The sequence below is a fragment of the Aquarana catesbeiana genome, linkage group LG07 (assembly GCF_042186555.1).
Source record: "Aquarana catesbeiana isolate 2022-GZ linkage group LG07, ASM4218655v1, whole genome shotgun sequence".
NCBI classification, from domain to species: domain Eukaryota; kingdom Metazoa; phylum Chordata; class Amphibia; order Anura; family Ranidae; genus Aquarana; species Aquarana catesbeiana.
The window spans coordinates 193,356,238-193,383,582 of NC_133330.1; the positions used below are offsets into that span (position 1 = coordinate 193,356,238).

The 27,345-nt window shown below is 43.0% G+C and overlaps 1 protein-coding gene across 1 annotated transcript in view; it reads right to left on the minus strand.

Annotated features, from left to right (window-relative positions):
• Nucleotides 1-27,345, minus strand: part of AKNAD1 (AKNA domain containing 1) — a 211,139-nt gene that overhangs the window by 99,849 nt on the left and 83,945 nt on the right. The window contains exons 5-6 of the mRNA XM_073592935.1: nt 18,577-18,730; nt 1,467-1,561 (exon numbers count right to left, since the gene is read on the minus strand). Of these exons, the coding sequence (XP_073449036.1) occupies nt 1,467-1,561; nt 18,577-18,730 (249 nt within the window). The remainder of the gene's footprint in view (nt 1-1,466; nt 1,562-18,576; nt 18,731-27,345) is intronic.

The window sequence follows — 27,345 nt, forward strand, 5'->3', positions numbered from 1 at the left end:
TTTGTGACAGCAATCAAAATTTGCACATCAGCTGCCTATATCTCTGCATCTGCTGATAATTTGATAATTTTACACAACAGTCAAATAGACCTGAGGTCTCCAAACTTTCTAAACAAAGGGCCAGTTTACAGTCCTTCAGACTTTAGGAGGGCTGGACTAGGGCCAGTGGGAGAAGAAAATGTCCTGGTATCGAGTGGGAGTAAAAAATGTCCTATCTTTGGTGACAGTGGGAGGACTCCCCATCATTGATGTCAGTGGAATGAATGGTTTCCAAATGTTGGAGGCAATTGGAGGAATAGTGCCCCCTTGTTGATGTCAGTAGGTGGAATTTTGCCCTTTCGTTGGTGTCAGTGGGAGGAAAAGTGGCCCACGGTTGGTATCAATGGAAAGACTTATGCTCTCTCAATGGTGTCAATGGAAGGAATTGTGCCCCATCATTTATGTCAGTGGGAGGATTTGGCACTTTTGATGGTGTCAGTTGGAGGAATAGTGCCCCATTGTTGATGACAGTGACAGGAAATACCATTGTTCATTTGTGCACCATTGTTCGTGTCTTTGGATAAAATAGTGCCCCAAGGGCTGGATAAAAGCAAGCAATAAGCCGCGTCCGACCCCAGGCCACAGTTTGGAGACCGCTGAAACAAACTGTTCACCCTGCAAAGTAAGTTGAACTACGCAAGGGAATTTTCACCAGAATTTTGTTAATGCGGTGAAGCTCTGCTAAATTCTATCATCCAATCAACTTCAAGCAAAAATACTGCTTATTTTCCTTCTACATGAATTACTAAGTTGGGACAAATTCACTTGCACACTGCAACTTCCCTTGTAAAGTGAACAGCCTTTTTGCCTTTAGTAAAATAAACCCCAAAGTAACCTTTCTCTGTAAACATTTTTTATATACCTAATTTTATATTGTAAGTTTTGTGATAGATTCACTTTAGATACAAGCCTTTGAATTATTTTTTGGTAAAAATACACAGTAATGCCCTGTACACACGGTCGGATTTTCCGACGGAAAAAGTGCGATCGGATTGTGTTGTCGGAAAATCCGAACGTGTGTGAGCTCCACCGGACTTTTTCCGTCTGAATTTCCGACACACAAAGTTTGAGAGCAGGATATAAAATTTTCCGTCAACAAAATTCGATCGGTTAAATTCCGATCGTGTGTACACAAATCCTACGCACAACATGCCACGCATGCTCAGAATAAATTAAGAGACGAAAGCTATTGGCTACTGCCCCATTTATAGTCCCGACGTACGTGTTTTACGTCACCGTGCTCAGAACGATCGGATTTTCCGACAACGTTGTGCAACTGTGTGTATGCAAGACAAGTTTGAGCCAACATCCGTTGGAAAAAATCCATGGATTTTGTTGTCGGAATGTCTGATCAATGTCCGATCGTGTGTACAGGGCATATATCAAAATAAACCAGCTTACATTGCTAAATACATGTTAGTAATTACCTTAGGTATGGTAATAAGCTTGCTGGCTCCTCTTCTTGGAAGGGTAAATGTCTTTCATTGAAGCTGGTTTTCATGTTTGTAGCATCTTCAGGTCCCTGAACAGAAATTAAAAAGTAAGCATTTGGCTCCATGCACAGTAGGCTTAAAAAAAAAAAAAAACAACTGTTCCCTAGGCAGAAAAAAAAAAACGCTCATATAGAGGAAAATTGTATACTTACCATAACAGCATATACGTATGGGTAGGCTCCGCCCCCTGCCCTATTCCAGGAACGGTTATACTACAAAAGTGAGTCTTCTCCCTGCAGGCCACAGCGTAACAGTATCACTGCAAAGCCCTTTTGGGAGGAACCTATATGCTGTCATGCTTTGCATCAGGAAAGGAAAATTACCATCAGGTAAGTATAACATTTTCCTCTTTCCTGACACAGCATGACAGCATATACATATGGGATGTACCAAATCACCAGACGAGGGTGGGTAATGCTGATGTGTTTAAGTCGAGGATTAGATCTATCCCCGCTAACGACTGAAATGTATTATAGCTAAGGCCACTGGGTCCACTTTAAAATGGGCCCCCAACGTGTTGAATGTAGACCAGGTCGTAGTTTACATATTAGTTCTGGAGGGACTCCTTTGGAGTTCCGTCCATGGATGCGCAATCTGTCTGGAAAAGCGGTCTCTGCCCTCGATGGATTTGTCCTAGCCATCTAAGCCCCTTGACTAACTTGATCCGCACTACTGCGATTGTCTTTAATGGACAGTAATGGCCTTCTGATGCCATTAGGCCTAAAGAGCCTATTGTTTTCTCCTTGAAAAAGGGCCAATTCTATGTCTCTCTTCAGCCTTGAATCTATTTTCAATGCTTGTGGTACTCCAAACACTTTACTTTGGATATGTAAGAATGATGATGTTCTAACCCAGATGCAAAGATGCAGACCTCTGTATAGTGCTGAGGAAGAGACTAGAACCACTTTGCCTGATAATTTCAGCAACAAGGTAGTTTATGGCTTGATACTTGGATATCTGAGATCCTTCTAGACCTATTAGGCGACGCATGCAGATGCAGCGGCTGGGTGCTCTGTACAGCAGTGTGAGAGGAGGACTGTTTGCTATGAGCGAGAGGAGCTGCTGGCTATTTGATGTAAGCAGGAAAATGCTGCGTGTACTATGGAAGGCCAGGACTATGCTTTAGTGCCTTTGGTTTCATGTCCCGCCCCAATATGTGCCCTGCTAGGAGCTTTGCCACTTTCTGAAGTGTGCTGAGTAGGGTTGCCACCTCATCCCTTTAAACCAGAACACATATTAATTACACAGGTTCTGTGGCTGATTAAAGTGGTAATTAAACTCACTTGGTGCCTTATCTGCAGTAAACTAGCCTCAGAACCTGTGTAATTCAGATGTGTTCGAGTTTTAAGGGATGAGGTGGCAACTCTAGTGCTGAGACTGCAATCAATGCCATGGCAGCTGCTGCAGAGCTGACAGGAAAACAAGAAAAGCACTGGAGGAAAAGCAAGCAACCTAAGCAGTGGAGGTGCAGCACACTAAGGCCTCATGCACACAGGATGTTAAAATAATGTTATGAAAACGCCAGTAGCTTTGCAGTGATTTTTTAAAAAACTTTTTTCAGCTTTTTTCAACGTTTTTGCAATAGCGTTTTTTTAGCGTTTTTTATCGTTTTTTTTTTTTTCAAAAAAATTTTTTTTTTCAATGGATCAAAAACGTTAAAAAACATTGGTGAGCGACGTTTTTGAGCATTTATCAGGGTTAGAGCGTTTTTACAGCTGCAAAACGTCTCTCAGAACCCACTGGTCCTGGGTTTTTTTTTACAGCTTAAAAATGCCTATGCCATTTGCAGCTCAAAAATGCCTAGGTGGGCATGAAGCGGCTGTAAAAACGTCCGTGTGCATGAGGCCTAAAACTTCCCCTGGAGAGCTCATGATTAGCTGAGTGTGCTGGGGCTGCCACTAAAGCATCCAAAGGAACTGTTGGAGGTGCTGATGTTATTCTTGGGAGACACCGGAGGAAACGGAGGTATAGGAAACAGAAACGAGGTAAGAGAGCAGGTATAAGATTTAGACTGGAAGCTCGCCCATATAGACCTGTGTTGCCAAGTCTTTTTCTTAGTAATTGCCGATCTCTTTTAAACAAGATGGATGAACTCTTGAACCTGATGAGGCCATTGCACTGGCAGGCTGCTCTGTCTATCGAGCGGATAGGACTGCGGACTCTGGAAAGACTAAAGGAGGTGGTCTGTGTGTATATGTTAACAATAAATGGAGTACAACTATCAATATTGTTGGGGCATATTGTTCACCTGATTTGGAATATCTTATGCTAAAATGTAGACCTTTTTTTTATACCAAGAGAATCCACAGGTTAATTCCAAACTGGCTCTGGAGGAATTATATGATGCTATTAACACTCAGCCGAATACACATCCAGAGGGGGTTGTGATTGTGGCTGGCGATTTCAACCATGTGGAGCTAGAAACGGTTCTTCCTAAATTTTATAAGAATGTGCACTTTCCAACAAGTGAGAACAATATTTTAGATCAGGTATATACAAATGTTTCCAGTGCATATAAAGCTACTTTGTTGCCACATCTTGGTCTATCAGATCATGCCTCTTTAATGATGATCCCATGTTATAAGCCTCTTGTTTGTAGAACAAAACCAGATATTAAAACTATACAGGTTTGAAGCGAGGAGTCAAATTCACTCCTGCAAGAGTGCTTTGAATCAACTGATTGGAATATATTTGCACAGGATGCAGACTTAGAAGAATATGCTTCATCCGTTCTAGCTTATATTCGTTTTTGTATGGAGATGTTCCTAGTTACAAAAACTATTAAGGTATTCCCAAACCAAAAGCCTTGGATGGATGGTAAAGTAATGGCTCAGCTTAGAGCAAGGGATGTGGGCTTTAGATCGGGCGACCCTATGGCTTATAGGAAAGCTCTGAATGAATTAAAGAAAGGCATTAAGGAGGCTAAGCGTAGATATAAACAGCGCATTGAATCTTATTTTGACAATCAAAATTCTTGTAGTATGTGGAAGGGGATTAAAACAATGGTAGATTTTAAATCTAGGAATACACAGGCTTGTAAAGTGCTCCCTGACACCTTAAACCAATTTTTTGCTCGCTTTGAGGGTCAAAATTTGACATGTGAAACCCATAGTAAAGAGCTAGTGGAGGACGACCATTTACTGGTATTAAAAATACATGAGGTCCGGTCAAATTTGGGGAAGATTGACATCAGAAAGGCAGCAGGACCAGACGGGGTGTCAGGCCATAAAACTGAGGGGATGTGCAGATCAGTTAGGTGTTTTTTACTGATATTTTTAATTTGTCATTGAAGCAGGCTGCAGTACCTTCTTGTTTTAAATCTACTACTATGGTCCCAATACCTAAAAAAAATCAGCGGTATCATGCTTAAATGATTATCGCCCAGTTGCCCAAACTCCTATCATCATGAAATGTTTTGAGAGGCTTGTATTATCACATCTTAAGGCACGCATTCCTGTTGATCTGGATAAGTATCAGTTTGCCTATCGTGCAAATAGATGCACAGATGTTGCAATTGCATTGCATGCTGCCTTGACACATCTTGAACACCCAAACACATATGTTAGGATGTTATTCATTGATTTTAGCTCTGCATTTAACACAGTAGTTCCTGACAAATTAGTGAAAAAGTTAAAAGCTTTGAGCCTATGTCCATTGCTGCGCTCATGGATTATGGATTTTCTAACAAACAGGCCACAAACGGTGAAAATAGGAGATCAGATGTCTAACACTATTATTTTGAATACAGGGTTACCACAGGGATGTGTGTTAAGTCCAGCCTTGTTTATATTGTTTACACACGACTGTACTCCCATACATGCGTCTAACACTATAGTGAAGTTTGCTGATGACACCACTTTAGTGGGACTCATACAAGATAATGATGAGACAGCTTATAGGCAGGAAATTCAACATTTGGTTGAGTGGTGTAGAGAAAATTATTTAATACTCAATACGGCAAAAACTAAAGAAATAGTGGATTATAGGAGATCAAGAAAGATCTATCATTGCCCGGTTTATATAAGTGGTGAGGAGGTGGAAAGGGTGGACACTATTACATTTTTGGGAGTGCATATTACAAGGGAGTTGTCATGGTCTCAAAATACTTTTTTTCTAGTGAAAAAAGCGCAGCAGAGACTGTTTTTCCTTCGGAGACTGAAGCAGGCTGGATTGCCATTAAGGCCCCTTTCACACGATCGGACCGTTTTGACGGCGGACCTGAACAGGCACTCCATGTTAGCCTATGGAGCGACGGATTTCAGCGGAAAAAATGTCCGCTGACATCCGACCCGGTCCGATCTGCTAAAAGCAGACGGATGCCTCTACGTTCGGTTCCGTCACTGGCGGATCGGATTAGGTGAGATCTGATGAAAACGGACATGCTGTCCGTGTCCGATCTCTCCATAGGCAGCAGCGGCGCCTGACAAGCCCCTCCCCGCTCAGTGAGCAGAGAGGGACCTGTCCTCCGCCGGCTCAGCGGAGATCAACGGAGAGATCTCCCGCAGTGCCGGCGGACCGTGGCGGATTCCGTGGAAGCGGAGTCCGCCTCGTGTGAAAGGGGCCTTAGGCTGCTGGTCAATTTCTATCATTGTACCATTGAGTGTATTCTTCTCCACTGTGCTGTAGTGTGGTATGCCAGCTGCAGGGCGGAGGATAAGAAGTGCCTGTTTCGTGTGGTGAAAACAGCACAGCGGATCATAGGAACAGAGCTACCGAATTTGGACACAGCATATGCCAGCCGATTCAAAAAGTGGGTAAAAGCTATTAGTATTGATCCAACCCACTCAGGTTATGGTGTGTTTGTCCCGTTGCCATCAGGGAAAAGATATAGAACACTTAAAACGCACACTAATCGCTTAAAGCACTAAATAGATAACAAATAGATAACAAATGACCTAAAATATAAATAATATAAAAGCGTGCTCACAAATGTATAAATATACACACAAACAAACAACCCTAGATGATGTATACAAAATCTTGTGATCAAACCAAAATGAAAAATAAAAATAAAAATAAGCTGGGAGTGTATACCAGCAAAGAATGTGCAGGGGTATGTGAGTCTGCTAAAGAGGAAACATAAATCCGAAATCTATCATAATATCATAAAAAAGTTCACCAATGACATTACTAAAGCCATGTATATATAAATAAAATAAAATAATCAACTGCTAATATATGTATACACGTGATTGATAGAAAAAAATAAATCCAGAATAAATATACATAAGTGTCCATAAAAAATCCCAGTGATTGATGTTGGTGTCCCGCTCACACTTGGCGAAAAGATAAAAATAATATTAACAAAATGACAACAGTCCCACCACCAGATGTGCCAATCCTGGGTATATAAAAAATATTGATGAATCGGGGGGGGAAGGAAGAAACCAGTGTGCTGACAGGTGGGGGCACCTTCGTGTTCCCAGGCCCCTTACCTTACAGCTGTAAGGTATACAGCATATGCAGAGGAGACCCCCCAGACGGGGAAGTCCAACGGTACAGCAGGTGGCGTTGATTGAGAATGCCGTATGTCATATGTGGAAAACAAAGAGCAAGTGGTATATGGTATGATACCGTTTGAAGTAGAGACACAGGTGGGGGAAAGGGGAGGGAGGAAGGGGGGGGGGAGGGGGGGTTGCACTCACTTTTAAGACAATGAGCGCACGCCTCAACCCACGAGCGCCGAGCTCGTATAGTCCCAGACTCTGAATCTTCTGAGGAACTCTCCCCGCTTCCAATTTCACCACCCGTTATGCAGAGTTGTTTAGTGCGGTATATAAAAAACAGAAACCGCACATAGCATAATCCCGTATGTCTTATAGTTTATTGAAACATTCATATAGATTCGTACACTTACATTTAAAAACAGCTGGGGGGTAAAACATCCACGAGCGCCGAGCTCGTCACATCCAGCTAGTGAGTGGCAGCGTCCCGTGCTCCTGACGCGTATCGTCACGTCACGTGACTTCTTCATACTTATGTATATTTATTCTGGATTTATTTTTTTCTATCAATCACGTGTATACATATATTAGCAGTTGATTATTTTATTTTATTTATATATACATGGCTTTAGTAATGTCATTGGTGAACTTTTTTATGATATTATGATAGATTTCGGATTTATGTTTCCTCTTTAGCAGACTCACATACCCCTGCACATTCTTTGCTGGTATACACTCCCAGCTTATTTTTATTTTTATTTTTCATTTTGGTTTGATCACAAGATTTTGTATACATCATCTAGGGTTGTTTGTTTGTGTGTATATTTATACATTTGTGAGCACGCTTTTATATTATTTATATTTTAGGTCATTTGTTATCTATTTGTTATCTATTTAGTATAGCCCCCACCCCCACCCCCTCTCCTTCCCTTCTCATCACAGCGCAGCCACCATTCTTTTAGTCTATTATTGTTTTGTCTGTTTTGGAGCAGCCTTGTGTGTTGCAGCAGTGTCCCCTTAGTATAGGATTCCTCTGACAGCGCAGGAGTTTTCTACACAGTTAATCGCTTAAAGCAGTTTTTTCCCTAGGGCCGTATTGTCCATAATCCCATCAGGTACAGTGTTTTAGGAATTTTATGTAGAATTCTAATATTCTTTTATTTATTTTTAACCACTTGCCGCCCGCCATATAGCAGAATGATGGCGGCAAAGTGGTTTCAATATCCTGACCGGACGTCATATGACGTGATCAGGATATTAAGCCGCTGTGCGCCCCCGGGGGCGCGCATCGCGGCGATCGTTGTTGCATTGTGTCATTCTGACACACTGCAACTCCGATCTAGGTAAAGAGTCTCTGACGGAGATTCTTTACCACGTGATCAGCCGTGTCCAATCACTGCTGATCACGATGTAAATAGGAAGAGCCGATGATCGGCTTTTCCTCACTCGCGTCTGACAGAGAGTGAGCCGTAGAGTAGAGGAGAGCCGATCGGCTGCTCTCCTGACAGGGGGGTCTGTGCTGATTGTTTATCAGCACAGCCCCCCCTCGGATCCCACCCAGGACCACCAGGGAAGCTGCCCAGGACCACCAGGATGGCCATCCACACTGGACCACCAAGTATGCCTCTAGACCCCCAGGGAAATACTAATCTGTGCCCAGGCAGCTGCCAATCAGTGCCCACTCACAATGCCTACCACTGCCAGTGCCACCAGGGATGCCTATCAGTGCCACCTATAAGTGCCCAGCAGTGCCGCATATCAGTGCCACCCATAAGAACCCATCTTTGCAGCCTTTCAGTGCCCATCAGTGTCTCCTATCAGTGCCCATCAGTGCTGCATATCAGTGCCACCCATCAGTGCAGCCTACCAGTGCCCACTCATTGCTGCCACCTCATCGGTGCCGCCTTATCAGTGCCTATCAGTGCTGCCTTATCAGTGCCCATCAGTGAAAGAGAAGACTTGCTTATTTACAAATTTTTTTAACAGAAACAAAAGCAAAACTTTTACTTTTTCAAAATTTTCAGTCTTTTTTTATTTGTTTAGCAAAAAATAAAAACCGCAGAGGTGATCAAATACCACCAAAAGAAAGCTCTATTTGTGGGAACAAAATGATAAAAATTTAGTTTGGGTACAGTGTAGCATGACCGCGCAATTGTCATTCAAAGTGCGACAACGCTGAAAGCTGAAAATTGGTCTGGGCAGGAAGGTGTATAAGTGCCCGGTATTGAAGTGGTTAAATAACATTTTATATTTTGATATATTAAAATAGATATGTGGGCATGTGCTAGGAGTACGTGAAAAAATTATTAGACCCCCGCGCTTATGGTGAAAATAAAAAATGAGGAGCTGCAGCCTCTATCAATAAATTCACCATAAGGTGAATTTAGAAGAAATGTGAAAAAGAGGGGATAGGTATGGCGCTGCTCTTATTAAGAGGTGACCTACAACCTCTATAGTTTCCAGGCAGAACAGTATATATAACATAAAACTGCATGCAGGGCACTGGACAAAGCACTAGAGACAAAAGGGATGTGAAATAATTTCATACAGTACTGTAATCTTAATAAGATTACAGTACTGTATGTGTTATGGTTTCTTACATTTTTTGGAATTTGCCGCCAGGAATTTGCCGCCAGGCTCCGCCCCCGTGCGTCGCGGCGCTCACAGGGAACGGAGCCTGGCATGGAGAGGCTTCAGAGGAGACACAGCCCGCAGACACAGCGGGGGACATCGCAGGATCCTGGGGACAAGGTAAGTAACGCCGCACCAGGATCCTGCAATGTAATCCCGAGTGTGGCTCAGGGTTACCGCTAATGGAACTGAAATTTAACCCCGAGCCACACTCGGGAACACCGCCAGGGAGGCTGCGGACGGTATATGCATATTTCTGAACCCAGTTTCACAGAAACAATATACACCAGTCATATATGTTGGATTTTTTGCACAGAAATGCACTTTGAATTGCAGGTTTTGCACAGGATTGTGTTTTCGTTTGAACATAACAATATGCATTATATATAAGCGGTTAGGTAGTTTACACAGTAGGATTTTTTTGTGGATTTTTGTGAATATACAAATATTTATTTTATGCACTTTTATTGTCACTTTTTGCACTAAATGCACCCGTGACACACACCCCTCAAGTATTTAGAGGTTGTAGGTCACCTCTTAATAAGAGCAGCGCCATACCTATCTATCTATCTATCTATCATACAAAATACTTCTTCAGTTTTACTGGCCATATTGAGGATGTCTTATCCCTCTGAATGTAGAGTGAGACAATATGTCCCACACTATTTGGAAGACCCCAGGGGGAACGAACAACCTGCCCAGGTCTTTCGGATATGGTTTGCCAAGATATGCAACAGTTACTGGTTCCCAGAGAGTGAGGACACGACTGATCCTCATCTATCCTTTAATGCCGTCTCTAGGCTTACTTGTATACAATTCAATCCTTACAGTATGGAACAGAAGATTCCATCCTTTAAATTCTGTAGGGTTTCCCCTGCTCTAATGTACTTGAAGTTTTGGAGTAGGCGCCCTGACTTACATAAGATTTCAAACACTAAAACACTAACATTAAATGTGAGACCTCCATGTGAGCCTTCACTTCTTGGTCTCCAGTATCTGGATATAACTTGTCTGACTTTGGAAGATACTATTGGCCATGCTGTATGAGGTGTTGGATCTCAGAAAGGAGAATAGGAGGTTCTCGGATCTGAGACTGTACCCGCAGATATCATGGCTTGCAAGCCACCGGGCAATTATTGCCCTCATCACCACTGTATGACTGTGGATCCTGAAGATAAGGATCCTGGAGACTATTAGGTTTGTTCAATATACATATTGCTAATCTGCAGACCCAGCTGGATGTCAGAAGTTTCATTGCTTCCCCCTCTGGGAAGCCACCAAAGTTACTATCAAATCAACATCTTGATCTGATCGCTCCTATTTGTTGCCGAACCCTTGAACGGTTTGTTGGTTTGGGGACCATCCCTTGACATCCAACGGTTTTGTACCTTACGCCGTCTGGCAGGAAGTTCTAGGAACCCAAACCTAAAGGGCTGGCAGACCTAACTGGAGATATCTCTGACAGAGGTTGACTAGTCTTGCATTCCTTCGACAACAAAGATAGGACCTTCCCCATTTTGCCATTTTGCTGAGTCTTTCCAGCATAGCTGAGGCTCCATTTGATGCATTTTCGGAAGGACTTCAGTCTGCGACCACTGCAACTCTTGGTTCAGCCAAATATATGCGCATGAGTATGTAATAGTACTCATGCGCATATATTTGGCTGAACCGTACTATATTGCTTACTATAGTGCTGAGTGTATTTTTATTTTTATCTTTATTTCTAAATTTATTTTTTTTCTTATTTTTATTTCTCCTCCACCCCCCCCCAGTATTTTATTGTGACCTCATTCTTTCATATATATATACAAATATATGTATTGCCTATATTGTGCATAGAGAGATAGGTACATATATCTCTCTCTACCTATTGTTTCCAATATTTTCTCATTACTTTTTATTATTTTATATTTACTTGGTGTATTGCACTGCGACCCTGAGAGTGTTTTTAAATAATTGCCCATTTCTTTCAAATAATTGCTCATTATTTTTTAAAATTGCTAATTTTTCTAAATAATTGCTCATTTTTAAATAATTGTTCATTGCTCAATTTATCTTCGTTTTAAGATATCCCCCGCATACTTGTATATGAATTTGCATTTGCTTTTCAATGTGTTTACCATGGCCCCTCCCTCCCCCCTTCATCCATTTAAGCCAGTAACACGATCCCTCTATAGCTTGATGAAGGAGCGCGGCTACCAGAATATCGTAGCTCGTACGCTCAGGAAACATGTCGCCTACCAGTGACGTCACGGCTGTGCTCCTGCTCTCCATCTGCGCTCCAGGCCTCGTTCTGAGATACATCGCTACCGCGGCCGGCTTCATCGGTAAACTACTTTGCAGTCGCTGCGATTTGAAGTCGCACCACTATTAACAATACTCCTTGGAAATAATGGGGAAAGATTTGTGGAAGCCAAGCCTTACTGATGGCTGGAGAGATTGATTGCAATGATGCCATATGCGATTTTAGATCCTAATCCTTCTGCTTGTTGACCAAATCCTACTGACTTAACATGCAGTCACAACCCTTGTGCTCTAATGCATCATGGAGGGAATGCAATGAGTTGGAGGAGAGGAATGAAAAATTCCAATGGCTTCCTTAATGCACAGGACCCACGGATCCTAAAGCTCAGATTTTACATAAAATTCTGTCAGCTGACCCTACTGGGCGACTTGGGTTTAGGTAGACAAATAAAGATAATTATTGATTCTTTTTTCTCCTCTATAGTTTTCCCAGGTTTAACCTGTCATTCAGTCTTTATTACTTTGCCTTTTGGCTATCCTGGCCATTGGTGATTAACACAAGGGATTAATCCCCCTTCTAGATATCACCGGATCCAACTTGAACAGTCAGTCATCACCCTGATTTAAAAGCGGTATTGATACTTGTGGGATGAGTCATAAGGATTAACTGACCACAACGGACTACCAGAGAAACAGCATACAGTCTTGTATCCACAGTGGCTGAACTGCATCACTGGCTACTTCATTTTCACTCTAGGATCCGCCATCATAGGGAGTTTATCACTAACCAGAGCCCTGCTTTTATCTTGTCTGGGGTCCTGACAGTCTGGTTACATAAGTGAGCTCCACTGCAGGTCACAAAACACTACTTAATAGTAGTATGAACCTTCATCTCCAGATCCATTCGCTGTCCCAGGGTCTCTGCAAAGGATATTGCTTTTCTTCTGGCAGAATGGCACACCTGGCTAATCTGATGAAGCCTGTTTGGCCGGCTGCTTCTGAGGCAGAGGTACCTTTTAAACGACTTAGTTGATTAGCTTAGTACCTGAGCATTATTGCAATAAAGATCCACACAGTCAGTTTGGACAGAGTTAAAACATTTACTTTTTGCTTCTGATATGCCAACTTGCCATAGCAATTTCCTAGAAGCAAGCTAAGGCTGACCCATCTGGCCAGTCTGATAAAGACTCCCTGGCCAACTGCTTCTGAGGTAGAGGTTGCCTTTAAATAAACACAGCTAAAAGGGTTCCTTTTGACCTAGTGCTGCTCCAGACGGACTGGCAGGGCAGATATGTGTTTATACATGCCACTATTAATAGATCCCCTATCCTGATACTAGCCTGCTATGTCCCCCCCCATACAACTCACTTGTAATTAAGGAGGGCCTTGCCTTTATGGCACAATACACCTCTGTACCGGCAGTGTGGATGGGGGACTTTAATATGACCCTCATTCCCGCTCTAGACCGAATGGGCGCACCGGACCTCCCCCTAGACCCCCCCGGCCCATACCAAACTACACCAAATACTGACTGACTTTGCTCTTGTAGACACTTGGCGCCACAAACACCCACACGCTAAAGTCTTTTCATGTTTCTCAGCCAGCCATAACACAATGTCACGAATCGATTTCATTATAATTTCAAAGACCCTGACACCTAAACTGGGAGATGTGGGTTTTGCTCCGAGAATACTCTCGGATCACGCCCCTTACTGGATTACGATTCAGCTCCTGAAGGCCTCCCCTGCTCCTCCTTGGTGGTTAAACCCGTTTTGGCTGACTGCTCTGCAGGACCAGGATGACATCCCCACGGAATTGCAATACTATTTTACAGCCAACAAGGAGTCGGCCACATATGACATAGTGTGGGAGACGTTTAAGCTCCACGCCCGCTCCCTGCTCTCCACACATATCAACAGACTTAAGCGATCATCGAAACTCATTGTCCAACAGGATACAGAACACCTACAGGTGCTGGAGGAGGCATTCCACTGGGACCCCTCGCCCAGCACTGCCAACAATCTCAAGATTCAGACGCGACAGGTCTCCCAGTTACATATTGAGAAGGCCAAGCAACGCATCTTTTTCTGTAGGCAAAGGGTATTTGAGTACGGAGAGAGATTGGGCAAACTCCTTGCATATCTTGCTCACTTAGATTCACTTCACCCAGTGGTGGTGTCGTTGACTGACCCCCAGGGGAACGACGTCACTGATCCGCAACAAGTAGCGGAGGAATTTGCGAGATTCTATCGCGCACTCTACACCTCCCGGGTCACTCACACTCCCCAAGATACCAAAGATTACTTAGCGAGAATTGAATTCCCTAGATTGACTGATGCCCAACGTGAACTCTTGGAAGCTCCCATTACTAAGGAAGATATCTCCGAGGCTATATCCTGTCTGGCTACATCTAAGGCCCCAAGATCAGATGGCTTACCACTTGAATTTTATGCCACCTACTCTGAAATTTTAACCCCTAAACTTCATGACCTATACAAATCCATATTTGATACGGGAATCCTACCCCCCGCTATGAGAGAAGCCCAAATTGTAGTAATCCCTAAGCCTGGTAAGGACCCTAAATACCCGGAATCATATAGACCCATTTCCTTACTACAAGTTGACATTAAAATACTGGCCTCCCTCCTTAACCAGGTCATTCTTTCCCTGATCCACCCTGATTAGACAAGCTTTATGCCAGGGAAGAACACTGCTATGAATATTTGCCGCCTATTTATGAACATTCAGGGGTCCCATGATGAAATTGGCTCGAGGGTCGTGGTGGCTCTAGACACCAAGGCCTTCGATTCCGTGGAGTGGAACTACCTATGGGAGTGCCTCTCGAGATTTGGACTTGGCCCTAACTTTATTCGCTGGGTTCAGCTCCTGTATCAATCCCTGAAGGCCAAGGTGTTTGTAAATGGCTGACTCTCCGACCAATTCCCGCTGGAGAGAGGGACCTGACAAGGCTGCCCCTTTCCCCCATGCTGTACGCATTGGCTGTGAAGCCGTTGGCCATTATGGTTCATGCGGACACCAATATTCGAGGCCTCAAGATAGGGACTCTGGAAGAAAAGATTGGGATGTATGCAGACGATACGCTCCTCTACTTGGCAGACTCAGATCCCTCCCTCCTTGCAGCACTCCACTCCATAGAACGTATTGGTAACCACTCGGGCCTAAGCATAAATTGGTCTAAATCCCAGATCCTTCAGATTGACCATCCCCCCCCCCCCCGACTCTCCCCAGGGTCTCTTTAATCAAGTACCATGGAGTGCAAGGTACTATATCGCTCACAGACTACACACTCTTGAATATTGAACCCCTGTATACCCTGATCAAGACTAAGACACAAAATTGAGCTCGACTACCCCTGGGTGTTATGGGACGCGTCAGTCGAGTCAAAATGATACTTCTTCGTGTGGCATGCTCCCCTGTATATATCACAAACATTTTTCAAAATGATTGAATCTATTCTTAATTCGTTTATATGGGGACACAGCAGACACAAATTATCTTGGAGAATACTGAAGAACCCAGTGACATTGGGAGGAGTTGCTCTTCCAGATTTTCAGGACTATTATCTTGCCTCCCAACTATCCCACTTCTATCATTTTGACAAAACTGAGCTACCAAGATACCAGCTACTACTCTGTGAACACCCTGATAACCCAGCCCATACCCCACTTCAGTCAGTCCTAAGGGCCCCATTGACAGGACGTACCCCCCAACACAAAGCAGGCATGTTGACACACCACCGGAGGGTATGGCGGTTGGCACTACAAAAACTCGGGATTCCACAGGTTCACTCCCACACCCCCCTCTGGTTCAACAAACGCCTGCCTGAACTATTGTCCATCCCAGACCCCGCAGTTTGGATATGTAATGGGATCTTGTATATACACCAGATCATGACCACTACGGGACTTAAAACATTCCAAATGCTAAAAGATGAATTCTCACTTCCCAATCACCTCCTTTTCAGGTACTTACAACTCCGCCATGCTATACAAACTCAGTTTGCTGGTTCCAACCCATCCCTGACAGTCCCCTCCATAGTTCACATGATCATAGGTGCTGAACCAGCCAAACTAATCTCCACCCTCTACTCTGCCATCCGTCTTCCCAACACCATAGCCTTGGCTTATACTGCTAAGACTAAATGGGAGGTGGACGTTGGAATAATTGAGGATGAGGATTGGGATGAGATCTTGGAAGATGTGAAAAAAGTTTCCCCTAAACTGTCGGACCGCCTCACACAGTCGTATATTATACATAGGACATATCTGACTCCTCAGAGGATAGCGCGTTTCAAACCCATGTATAATCCAGGATGCCGTCTATGTGACCACACCCCAGGCTCTTTCTATCACCTTATATGGTCCTGCCCAACTATCCAAGCATACTGGATACAAGTGATACACTTCCTGCACGATCCAATGGGCTCTCCTGCTACCCTAGACCCAAAGATGCGTCTACTCGGTCTGCTGCCAGACTTAGACGCTGACAAACCCCTTTGTACCTTTCTACATGAAACGCTCTTCTTAGTGAGAAAAGCGATAGCCCGTAATTGGATGCAGGCCCTACCCCCTACAATCCAGTGCTGGAAAAAAGAAATTAATGACACTCTCCCATATAAGAAGCTGATTTATGTTCAGCTCTCATTTCCCTCCCTCCTCTCCCCCTTTCCTCCCTCCTCTCCCCCTTTCCTCCCTTCTTCCTGATTGTGTACTGGCTTCATGTCCGGTGGATATTTCACCTTATATCACGCAGATAACTTAATGTGCTCATGTATGTACTACTGTTCTGGCCACGTTGGCTTACATTATTTTATGTACCATGCATATATTTTTTCAATAAAGTTGGTTTTCCAATTAAAAAAATAAAAATAAACACAGCTGTTTTGCTTTAGGCTTGGTATGAAATCATTAGTGAATGTAGGCCTTTTTAGTCTCTGCCCATTTCCCACTGCCTCTGGCCTGCAACTTGGTTTTGCATTTTGGCCGACACACCAGTTACCACCAGTCCACTATGATTTTTGTAGCGATTTCCTTGGTCTGCCTCTTCTAGCAGTTAAATACATAGTGGTTCCTTCAGGGTTAAAGAGGACCTGTCCCTGTTGCAGAAGCAGGCTGACTCTCCTTTTCCTGAGAAGTGGTGTTTGTGTTGAGGGCTGGAGAGATTTACAATCCATTATGCCCATAATGTGCACTCTTTTAGGATATGGAATATACCTACCTGCCAGGCCCTGCGTTGATAGGAAAGGCTCAGCACCACCTGAAATCAGCCCAAGCATTAGCAATACTACAGGCACAACCTATGAAGCATTAGTAAACAGAATGGCACTATGGACAGCCAGTAAGATTCACATATGTGATATACGCTTTCAGTGATGCAAGCTAACAGCATACCTGCAGACAATAAGTCAAGCTTGTAGGGCCAGGCCTTGCTGAGTTAATAGGAAGGCTTCAGCCCAGCACACCTGCTATCAGCATTAGCAATATGCAGACACAAACCACAACCTGTGAGGCATTAGTAAACCGACTGACACTATGGACAGCCCAGAAAATTTCATGTGTGACATATGCTTACAGCAGTAACTGAATACTATAGATTTGTGCACCATGTGGTGCCTTACCACCTGCATGCTTCATGGTCCAACCGGAAGTCCAATGAGTGTCCATCCATTGAGTCATGAAGAAGGAGCAATCTCTAGAGACCAGATACCATCGACCCCCTTATCCTGGATCTTAAGGGGGGGGAGGTATCCCCCTATAGGCGTTCATGTCTGCCTGTACAGCGAGGAGCTTCGTCACAGGAGGGGCTTGAACCTGTGCGGCTTGGCCAGATCAATCCAGCAAGGTGAGGGAAAAGAAAAATCCTGCTTTCAGCAGTGGCATAACAGGCTGTAGCAGTGAGGGAAAAAAAAGAGAATGTGGCCTGTAGGGAGGAGACTTACTTTTATAGTAAAACTGGTCCTGGAATAGGGCAGGGGGCGGAGCCTACCCATACGTATATGCTGTAATGCTGTGTCAGGAAAGAGCATTTTTTTATACATAGTTTAGGTGAGTTTAGAAGTGTTTTGCGTTTTTTCTGCCAGAAAGCTCCAATCAGAAACGCAAACCAGAAGGTTTTTTTTTTTTTTTCCAGTCTATAAAATTTGAGCCTAAACTATGCCTGTAATCGTCCTAATGTGCATAGACACATAGGATAACATTGAGCTGCTTCTACAAACAGAACACAAAAACTCCTGTAGAAGCAGCGATTTTTAAGCCAGTGTGCATGGACCCTTTGAAGGTTATTTTACTGCTTATAAGATTTTGGACACTGTGTAGAGATACTCCATAAACGTTAGGTGTCATTTCAAGCTAGGCAGAATGTAATACAATTACTAACATGATTTTTTTGTCTCACATTATTAGAATGTATAATATTTCTCTATAAATTGTAACACCTAATTTACAACACTTTTTCACGCAGTGGGCCTTGTGAAAACCTAGTATTTCTCAGGTACAGGCTTGCATCCTAATTCCAAATGGACTACCAGAATGTGGGCTAATTGCGATGTAATTGCAAACACATAAACACCCTGCATCAGGATTGGTGCTTCAAGGATAGCTCATCTAAAAAAGTAGGCAAAAAAAAGTTAGCTTTTATAATTTATCATTTATATATTATTTTTAATTTATATATATATCACTTATATATATTAGTAATGGCCTTACCAGTGCTTTTCGTACCTCTGCATTTGGTGATACAGATGCTTGATGTGGCTTGATTGAAGGTAGAGATTCAGTAAGGCTCCCATCGTTTTTATTTATTTGTTCTTGGATATCTTCTAACAGCATGCCCAGTCTATAAATCTGTCCCTCCACTTCTCTGAAATAAATTGTTTATGTACAGCATATCCACTTCAGCTACAGGCCTTTCCTGGCACTTTTTGTTTACAAGTTTGCTGGAAACATACTTAGTTAGAACCCCCAAACATTTTATATATATATATATATATATATATATATATATATATACATACAATATTATGATATATAATTTTAACAGAGACCCTAGAGAATAAAATGGCGATTGCTGCAAATTTTTTATGTCACATGGTATTTACGCAGTGGTTTTTCAAATACAATGTTTTTGGAAAAAAACACTTTAATGAATTGTAATGCAAAAAATATATATATATATATATAAAAAAACACAATATATAACCTAATTTTTGGTAAATAATAAAAGATGATCTTACGCTAAATAAATAGATACCTAACATGTCATGCTTAAAAATTTGTGCACGCTCATGGAGTGGTGAGAAACTACGATACTTAAAAATCTCCATAGGCAACACTTTAAAAAATTTTACAGCTTACTTGGCAGAGTTAGAGGAGGTCTAGTGCTAGAAATATTGGTCTCCCTCTAACGTTTGTGGCGATACCTCATGTGTGGTGCGAACACCGCTTACATATGCGTGCGCGACTTACGTATGCATTTGCTTCTGCGCGTACTTTACATTTTTTTTTCTTTATTTTATTTTTTATTTTTACACTGTCCCTTAATTTTTTTTTTTTTGTAATCATTTTTTTCCTATTACAAGGAATGTAAACTGACAGGTCCTCTTTTTTTTCCCTATAAGAACTGCAAATCTTTCCTCTATCTTTTGAAAGCAAAAGATCCCAAAAATGTTTGGTCTTGTGCTTAAAAAAAAAAAAAAATTGTTTACTTCTGCCCTAGACTGAAAGTGACCTCACAACGTTGCTCTGGTCCTCATAGATCATAGAGGTGATCAGAGACAATCTGGTCTCTGTTCACCTCTGTAACCAACCACGCAAACGTCTGATTGTTTCCCAGGCTTGCCGGTAAGGACTGTAAGCCCGAGAAACACCAGTGAGCGGCAGGAGGGGAACACACCCCCTGCTGCTTCTGAAAGCTAATTAGCTGCTCTGACATCTTTCATGAGAAAGAGAATCGCCAGCTGAAAACAAAATTCCAGGGCTATGGCTGATGGCTTCAGCCATAACCCCATAAAACCACTTCCACTTATGCATTGTGGTTGACAAGTGGATTTACAACAATCAGACAAACTGTGGCATGTTTCTCTGCAATTTATTTTCTTTCTTTCTAGGATAAACTATTAATGCAAAATTGCTACTTGTGTTATGTTTAAATATCACACTGCCCTAGGCAAACCTGAATGATGTCCTTTTCTGCAAGCTCTGACCCTTCTGTACTTATATAGTAAAAAAAATGCTGCTAGAAAGCTCTTGAAAACAAATAGGATGTGCTTTTATATTTAAAAATATATTTTAACTTACAGGGGCAATAAACAGTGAATATAGAAATGGTATCAAGTTTCCTGACATAAAAAGAGCCTTCTGACTCCATGCACGATCCCCTGCACCTGCTACCCCTAGAGTACTCTTGATGTACCGTATTTAGACACACATGTCCAGAGGTGATCATAAGAGGGAAACAAAATTAGGAAAGCGTTTTAACAATTTGTTCATTTTGAGGCTTGGCACTGATCCATTGAACCTTGCTACCTCAGGCAATGGCCCACTAGTGAAGGTGTATGTTTTCTTTTTTTACTATCTTTGTGTTCATGACTAAAAATAAAATTAACTTTTTTCCACAGGGTGAGTTATTGACTCCCTGGACATACAAACTGTGGCTGAATGAGCATCATTCAAACCAGACATGGGGGTGGCAACCAGGTTCAGACGAGGACAGAAAAGGCAGAGCTGGATCATGGAAAAAAGTGCTGTATTGAACTTTTTTAACACAAGTAAAAAAAAAGTAAATTAATGCCGCGTACACATGATCGGAATTTTCTCGGAAAAACCTTGGATGGTTTTTCCGACGGAATTCCGCTCAAGCTTGGCTTGCATACACACGGTCACACAAAAGTTCTCTGAACTTTCGACCGTCAAGAACGCGGTGACGTACAACACGTACGACGGCACTAGAAAAGGGAAGTTCCATACGAAGTGCGCCACCCATTGGGCTATTTCTGCTAATCTCGTGTTTATCTTGTGTTAGTAGAAGTTTGGTGAGAGACGATTCGCGCTTTTTAGCCTTGTGCTTTTCAGATCGTTACTGCTCTTCAGTTTGTGCTTGTGGGTTTGTATCTGTTCTTCAGTGCGTGTAGTCAGTTTGCATCTGGGTTTCAGCGCGTATTATTATTATTATTATTATTATTATAGTATGTATTTGTTTTTCAGTGCGTTCTTGTCCGCTCATTTCTGATTTTCAGCTTGCTCTTCTCAGATCTTTCTGTTTTTCATTGCTTTTTGTTAGCTCGTTCGTTCTGACCAGCCGACCGCTTTGAAGCCATGTTGCGGTTACGTACTCATCGTAGAGTTCGTTGCTGTGCGGGGGCTTGGTGTTGGGGTTCTTGTTTTGACCCAAGCCCACTCCATGAACAGGGTGGGGAGGAGTTCATGGACCAAGAATTGGTTGCTCCAGAATGACCAATTCTGTCATATGCCTTTGTTGCGGAAGATCCAGGAGAATAATCCTAATGATTTCAGGAATTTTCTCCAGATGACGGGCCCTGTTTTTTAACCGTCTGTTGGCTTTGCTGTCCCCATCACTCCCAAACAGAGGCTAGTCACCACATTGCGGTACTTGGCGACAGGGAGAAGCCTGCAGGACCTGAAGTTCTCAACAGGCATCTCCCCCCAGGCTCTGGGGATCATTATTCCAGAGACCTGTTCTGCCATCATACAGGTCCTGGAGAAGGACTATATTAAGGTAAGTTTTCTCCTTTATTATCACATTCTATGTATTTAATGTTTGCTAATGTATTGTATTTCTTTCATCATTCCCTAATTACCATGATTGTAATATGCTGTGAATGTCCCCTTTTCCCTCATGCATACTGGAAGTTTTTAATGCTCCTTTTTTGTCCGTCATGCGTGTTTGCCTTCACTAACCTATCCAGCATGCTATCCTGGGCCCATATACACCTAGCCTGGTCACTTGTATTTTGTCAGCTCCATAGTAGTGCTTTACCCTAAACACTCCCTAAAATGTGTACAAATGTTATTGTTGTCCTTAAATTCAGGCAGAGTGCCAGAGGTTTTTTTTTGGGTCCCAAACTGACCTAGAACCCCCCCAAAATTTTTATAATGGGTCATCAGAGGGGGTGAGGAATCTGTAAGTGTACCTTATCTTTTTGTCTTTAAATACTCCTTAAAATAAATGTTATACTGATGTTGGCCAAGAATGTTTGTGTCTAATCTGCTTGCAATGTTATGTGCAAAAAGTACAATTTTTTTTTTTCTGGTTTGACTCCACAGTTTCCTTCAATGCCATAGGAATGGCCGACTGTGGCCTACCAGTTTGCCAAGCGGTGGGACTTTCCCAACTGCGGAGGGGCAATCGATGGGAAACATGTCCACATCGTCCCACCACCCCACTCAGGGTCATACTATTTTTAACTATAAGGGGTTTCATAGTATCGTGTTGATGGTGGTGGTGTCGGCGACATATGAGTTTTTATATGTGGACATGGAGAAGAATGGCCGGATGTCGGATGGTGGAGTCTTTGCCCAGACTGAGTTCTACCGACGTCTCCAGAGTGGTGGCTTGGGATTGCCACCTGCTGAAGAGAACGTGGAAGGACTCCCATTTGTGTTTGTCGCAGATGAAGCATTTGGTCTGGGTGAACATCTGATGAGGCCATTCCCCCAGAGGATCCTCATCCCGGAGAAAAGGGTTTTTAATTACCGGCTGGCCAGGGCCAGAAGAGTGGTGGGGAATGCGTTTGGTATAATGGTCAGCCGGTTCCACCTATTCCTTATGGCAATCAACATGGCGGAGTATAAACTGAATCACATAGTGCTAGCATTCTGTATTCTACATAATTATTTAAGGAGAAATGCTCCAAATTATGTGGCCTCAGTTGGGCCTGAGGCCACAATTCAGGACATAAATACAATGACGGCCCTGGAAGCTGGCTGTCCTGGCTTGCCCACCCAAAGCGTCCATGATGTGCGGCCAAAGTATCTGGACTATTTTACGGGTAGGGGGGCCATTGCTATGCCAGCAAATTTTTGATTCTTTTATAAAATATAAAATTATTTTGATCTGAAATCATCTTGAATTTGATTTACTGCTTGTGTTTCTTTTAGCTGTCTCCTAGGTTCTCCTAGTGCACTTGTAGTGCCAAGTGGATTTTGCTTTATTAAATAACCCCCATTGTCACTGTAAACACCAACTTCATACAAAAACTGGTATTGAGCATTGAAAGAAGAAGCCACACATTGTTGAGTATAAAAACTTTTACTCCGTGCACATTCACATGTGCGTTGTAAAACATTTTTCCACCAAAAATACATCTTTGTTTAATTAAGTTTGACATTTTTAGTTTTATATTTTGCTTTAACAGGCATGTTTCAAACTATAACATACACAACTCTGGAACTTACAAAGTTCAACGTGCAAAAAGTGAAGGCAATATCAGACATTAGTATGTCAAAACTGTGTTCATATTGCCTTCATCAGATGGGGTGATGTCACCCCTGTAAAAGCCAAATTTTGAAGATGCACAAAAATTGGGATTCAAAATGGGGATGTCAGACTTCCACGTACCTAACCAATGAGCCCGATATAGCAGGGGAAGACCTCCCTTACGTATCTGGTTCCTGGCCCCTGGTAGTATGGACAGGAGGCACGGGAGCACAGAGTGGTATGAGGGCAGGGTCAGCATCAGGAGGATCCCGGTGAAGGTGGCTGGGAGATCACCAGACAGCTGAAGCACAGGCAGAAGGTGCAAAGCAGGAGCGGAGTAGGCAGGTTGGGTCACAGGCAGGGTCGGCAACAGGCGGGCAGCGTAGTACAGAGGAGCAGGCAGGTTCGTAGTCAAGACAGGCCAGGGGCAGATGCAGACAGAAGACAAAGGATAATCCAAAGTGCAAGCCGGGTAATCAGGAGATCAGACGTTCAGACAGGTAAGCAGGAGCAGGGATACTGGGAGCTGCAGATCGGACAGCACCGGGCCAAATGTGCTGACAGTTTAAATAGGGTGATTGGCGCCAAGCGCCACGCGCACGCGATTTTTGGACAGGAAATTTGGTAACAAGAAGGAGCGTAATAAGGTCCTGGCATCCCAGAGGTCAGGAGCAGCAGCAGAGGACGTGTATGTACCCAGTCTGTGGTACTACAACAAAATGCGGTTTTTGGAAGACCAGACTGAAGTGAGGTCATCACTTTTCCACACCTTCCCTATTATTGTGATCTTATTCTCAGGAATTTGACTAGTGGGGCTTCCCTGTAATCTCCTATCCAAGGTTCCTCTCCCTCCCTTACTGTCCCTTCCGACTACCCCCTATTGTGAAATAGCTATTTACAATACATTCCCCACAGTGCGTTATACGTTTTAAAGCTACTTTGGTTCAATATGGACCTACTTTGTATTTGCCAACTTTTGCATTATGACTGTTCTCTGTTCTTACATCTTAGGGTGCTTACCAGAGGCACTCTCTGGTATTAAGTGATCTATAGTTGATGATTTTTTAGATCGTTCTTCCAAGTATCATTAATGTAACAGTGTTCTTATTGCTATGTAGACCTGAGAAATGTATGTGTCCATTTATGTTAAATTTACTACCGTTGTGTATCTTCTTACTTTTAATAAAAAAACATTGAAATAAATATAAAAAAAAAAATCACTTTCCACACTTCCTTCCCTCCCAGCTGAGGCTTCTGAGGACCGACCTGGGCCTTCCATCCAGGAAGAAGTGGAGAAGCCCAGCTTGAGGCAGGTATAGTATTTTTCTACATATTTCTTGTCCTAAAATTAATGATGTTAACTAGATGTTATTTTGATAAGACATTAATGATTGAACAAAAAGTGTTTTACATATCAATAGACAGTAGTGACCAAAAATGATTGGGCCAAGAATGAAAAATGCTGGGGTCAGAATGATAGTCTTCTATTTATTAACATTCAATTTGCAACAGTCATGAGCTGAAAATTGTGTGTGATTGATGAAGCAAAAACTAAAACTATGTCCCTTTTTTATACACAGGAAAGCCTCAGCCAGGATGAGGGTCTGGAATGTGGCAGCCAGGAGGTGCCAGGGGGAAGTGGCAGCCAGGAGGTGGCCAGGCCCAGTGGACTGACCCAATCCCAGGTCCCTCCCCTCCGCCTTCCACCCAAAAGGCCCATGAAGGGGAGGAACGTGGAGGAAGCAGCACTTGCCCTCATTCGGGATGCTCACGCGACCCTGAGAAACCCCCCCAGTGTTCAAGAGGCAGCAGCAAAAATGCAGGAAATGGAGGAGGGCCAATGCCTCTTATGTGAGAACATCATTTTACAGACCCTAAATAAGGGGTTGAGCGGCCAAATGACAGAAAATACACACCTTTCTGAGTTCGTCCATCCTCCTCCTTCTCCACCTCTTGCCATAACTCGACAAACAAAGCCACAGCGTGCAGGGAAGCGTGGAAGGAAGACAAGAGAGTCATGGCTTGGGTTCAGTCGGGTCTGACAGAAGACACGGGCTGTAGTACCACAGCCTGGGGATATATATGTGATCTGCTGCTGTTCCTAAACTCTCGAAGTCCAGGGCTCCCTATTGTATGGACTCCTCAGGCTACCAATTTTCTTTTTCAAATAGTTAATGTGTGCCCTGGGGTACAAAGGCTTTGCAAATTTCTGCAGTTTCTCCAGGGTTGCCTTCTCTCTTTCTTTTGTTATGACCCAGAATAAATGGTAATTTTGTTTTCAACAAATACTTGCCTATGTGTTTTTATTAAAAAAGGACAGTTTGTTTGTGAGTAGGCAGGTACATTTCATAAATACAATGTCAAATTAACAAGGGACACCAACCTCCTTGAGGTTAAAAAATACAAGATAATAATGTTGCTGTGGTAACTTAATAATAAAAAAAATGATGGAGATCACTAGAAAATAATTTTAAAATAATCAAAAAAAAAGGAGATCTTGATTTAAATAAAAAAAGGAAAAAAAATCACTATACACTTTATCACCAAAATGATAGACACATTGTTAGAGTTCTCTAGGGGCCCACTGCTACTAGGTGGGGATTTCAATGACCCACTAATCCCTTCTGAAGATACATCTACACTCCTCAATCACACCTGGTATTAGGAAACGCATTGCACGTTCGCTACATAAGGCACAACTGATTGATGCCTGGAGACTCATCCACCCGACTGAAAGGGATTACACCTTTTACTCCGCACCACATAAACAATATTCGAGGATTGACTACTTGGGTCTATTACATGGTCTGACCATGCCCCTGTTCTATTGTCCTACGCCCTGACTGATGTTTTCACTTCTAGGACCTGGAGATTAAATGAAAGCCTCCTTCAGGACAAAGAAGTACTTCAAGACGTAGTCAGGGAGCTAGACTGCTATTTTCAAACCAATGACACTCCTGAGAGTAATCCCGGCATTGTGTGGGAAGCCCACAAGGCGGTGATTTGCAGAGTACTCATTAAGCATGGATCACGCATTAAGAGGCAGTGTTCCGAACAGATGACGTCGCTTCTTAACCAATTGTACCTTGCTGAAGGCCGACACAAGCATGCCCAGACTCCTACCCTGGAGACGGAAATATTGCTTTTACGTAAAAAAATTACCGCTCTTAATGCAACTTCGTGCTAAGGCCGCAATTCAGGTCTGTCGTCGGGTATCGTACAAATCTGGGAATAAATGTGGTAAGCTCCTAGCCAAATCCCTGAGAGATCAGGTATTGGCAAATTACATACCTCATATTACGGCGTCCTCCGGCCAAGAGACCACACTCCCACGCAATATAGTAAGAGAGTTTAAAGAATTCTATGCGTCCCTCTACAACCTGCAGAACCCAGCTACCCCACATTCCCAGATCGAGGACTATCTGACCAATTCAGACATGCCCAGACTGCCCACAGAAGTGGGAGAACTGCTTGACGAACCCATTAACAAAGCGGAGATACAGTCAGCAATAGGGGCCACTCACCGCACAATACTATAAAATCCTACTGCCGTTCCTCGAGAAATTTATGCACAAATTTTTCAACTCATTGGGATCCGATATAACATTTCCCCGAGACACTCTTTCGGCATATATCACGGTGATCCCCAGATGGGAAGGATCCTACTGCCTGTGGGAACTATAGGCCGATTTCCCTACTCAACACAGATCTAAAAATTTTCACGAAATTACTATCTACTAGGATCCAACTTTACCTTCCTTCCCTGATCCATCTGAACTAGGTTGGATTTGTTCCGACCAGAGAGGCCAGGGACAACACAATTAAAGTCCTTAACCTCCTACATGTGGTCAATAACAGTAAGATTCCCTGCATTTTCTTAAGCACGGACACGGAGAAGGCCTTTGACAGGGTGAACTGGCAATTCATGACCTCTGTTCTGAAAAATATAAGTCTGGGCAACACCATGCTAGGTTGGATAAACTCGATCTATGGTGACCCCTCAGCTCCTGTCCGAGCCAACGGGGTTCTATCGGACTCCT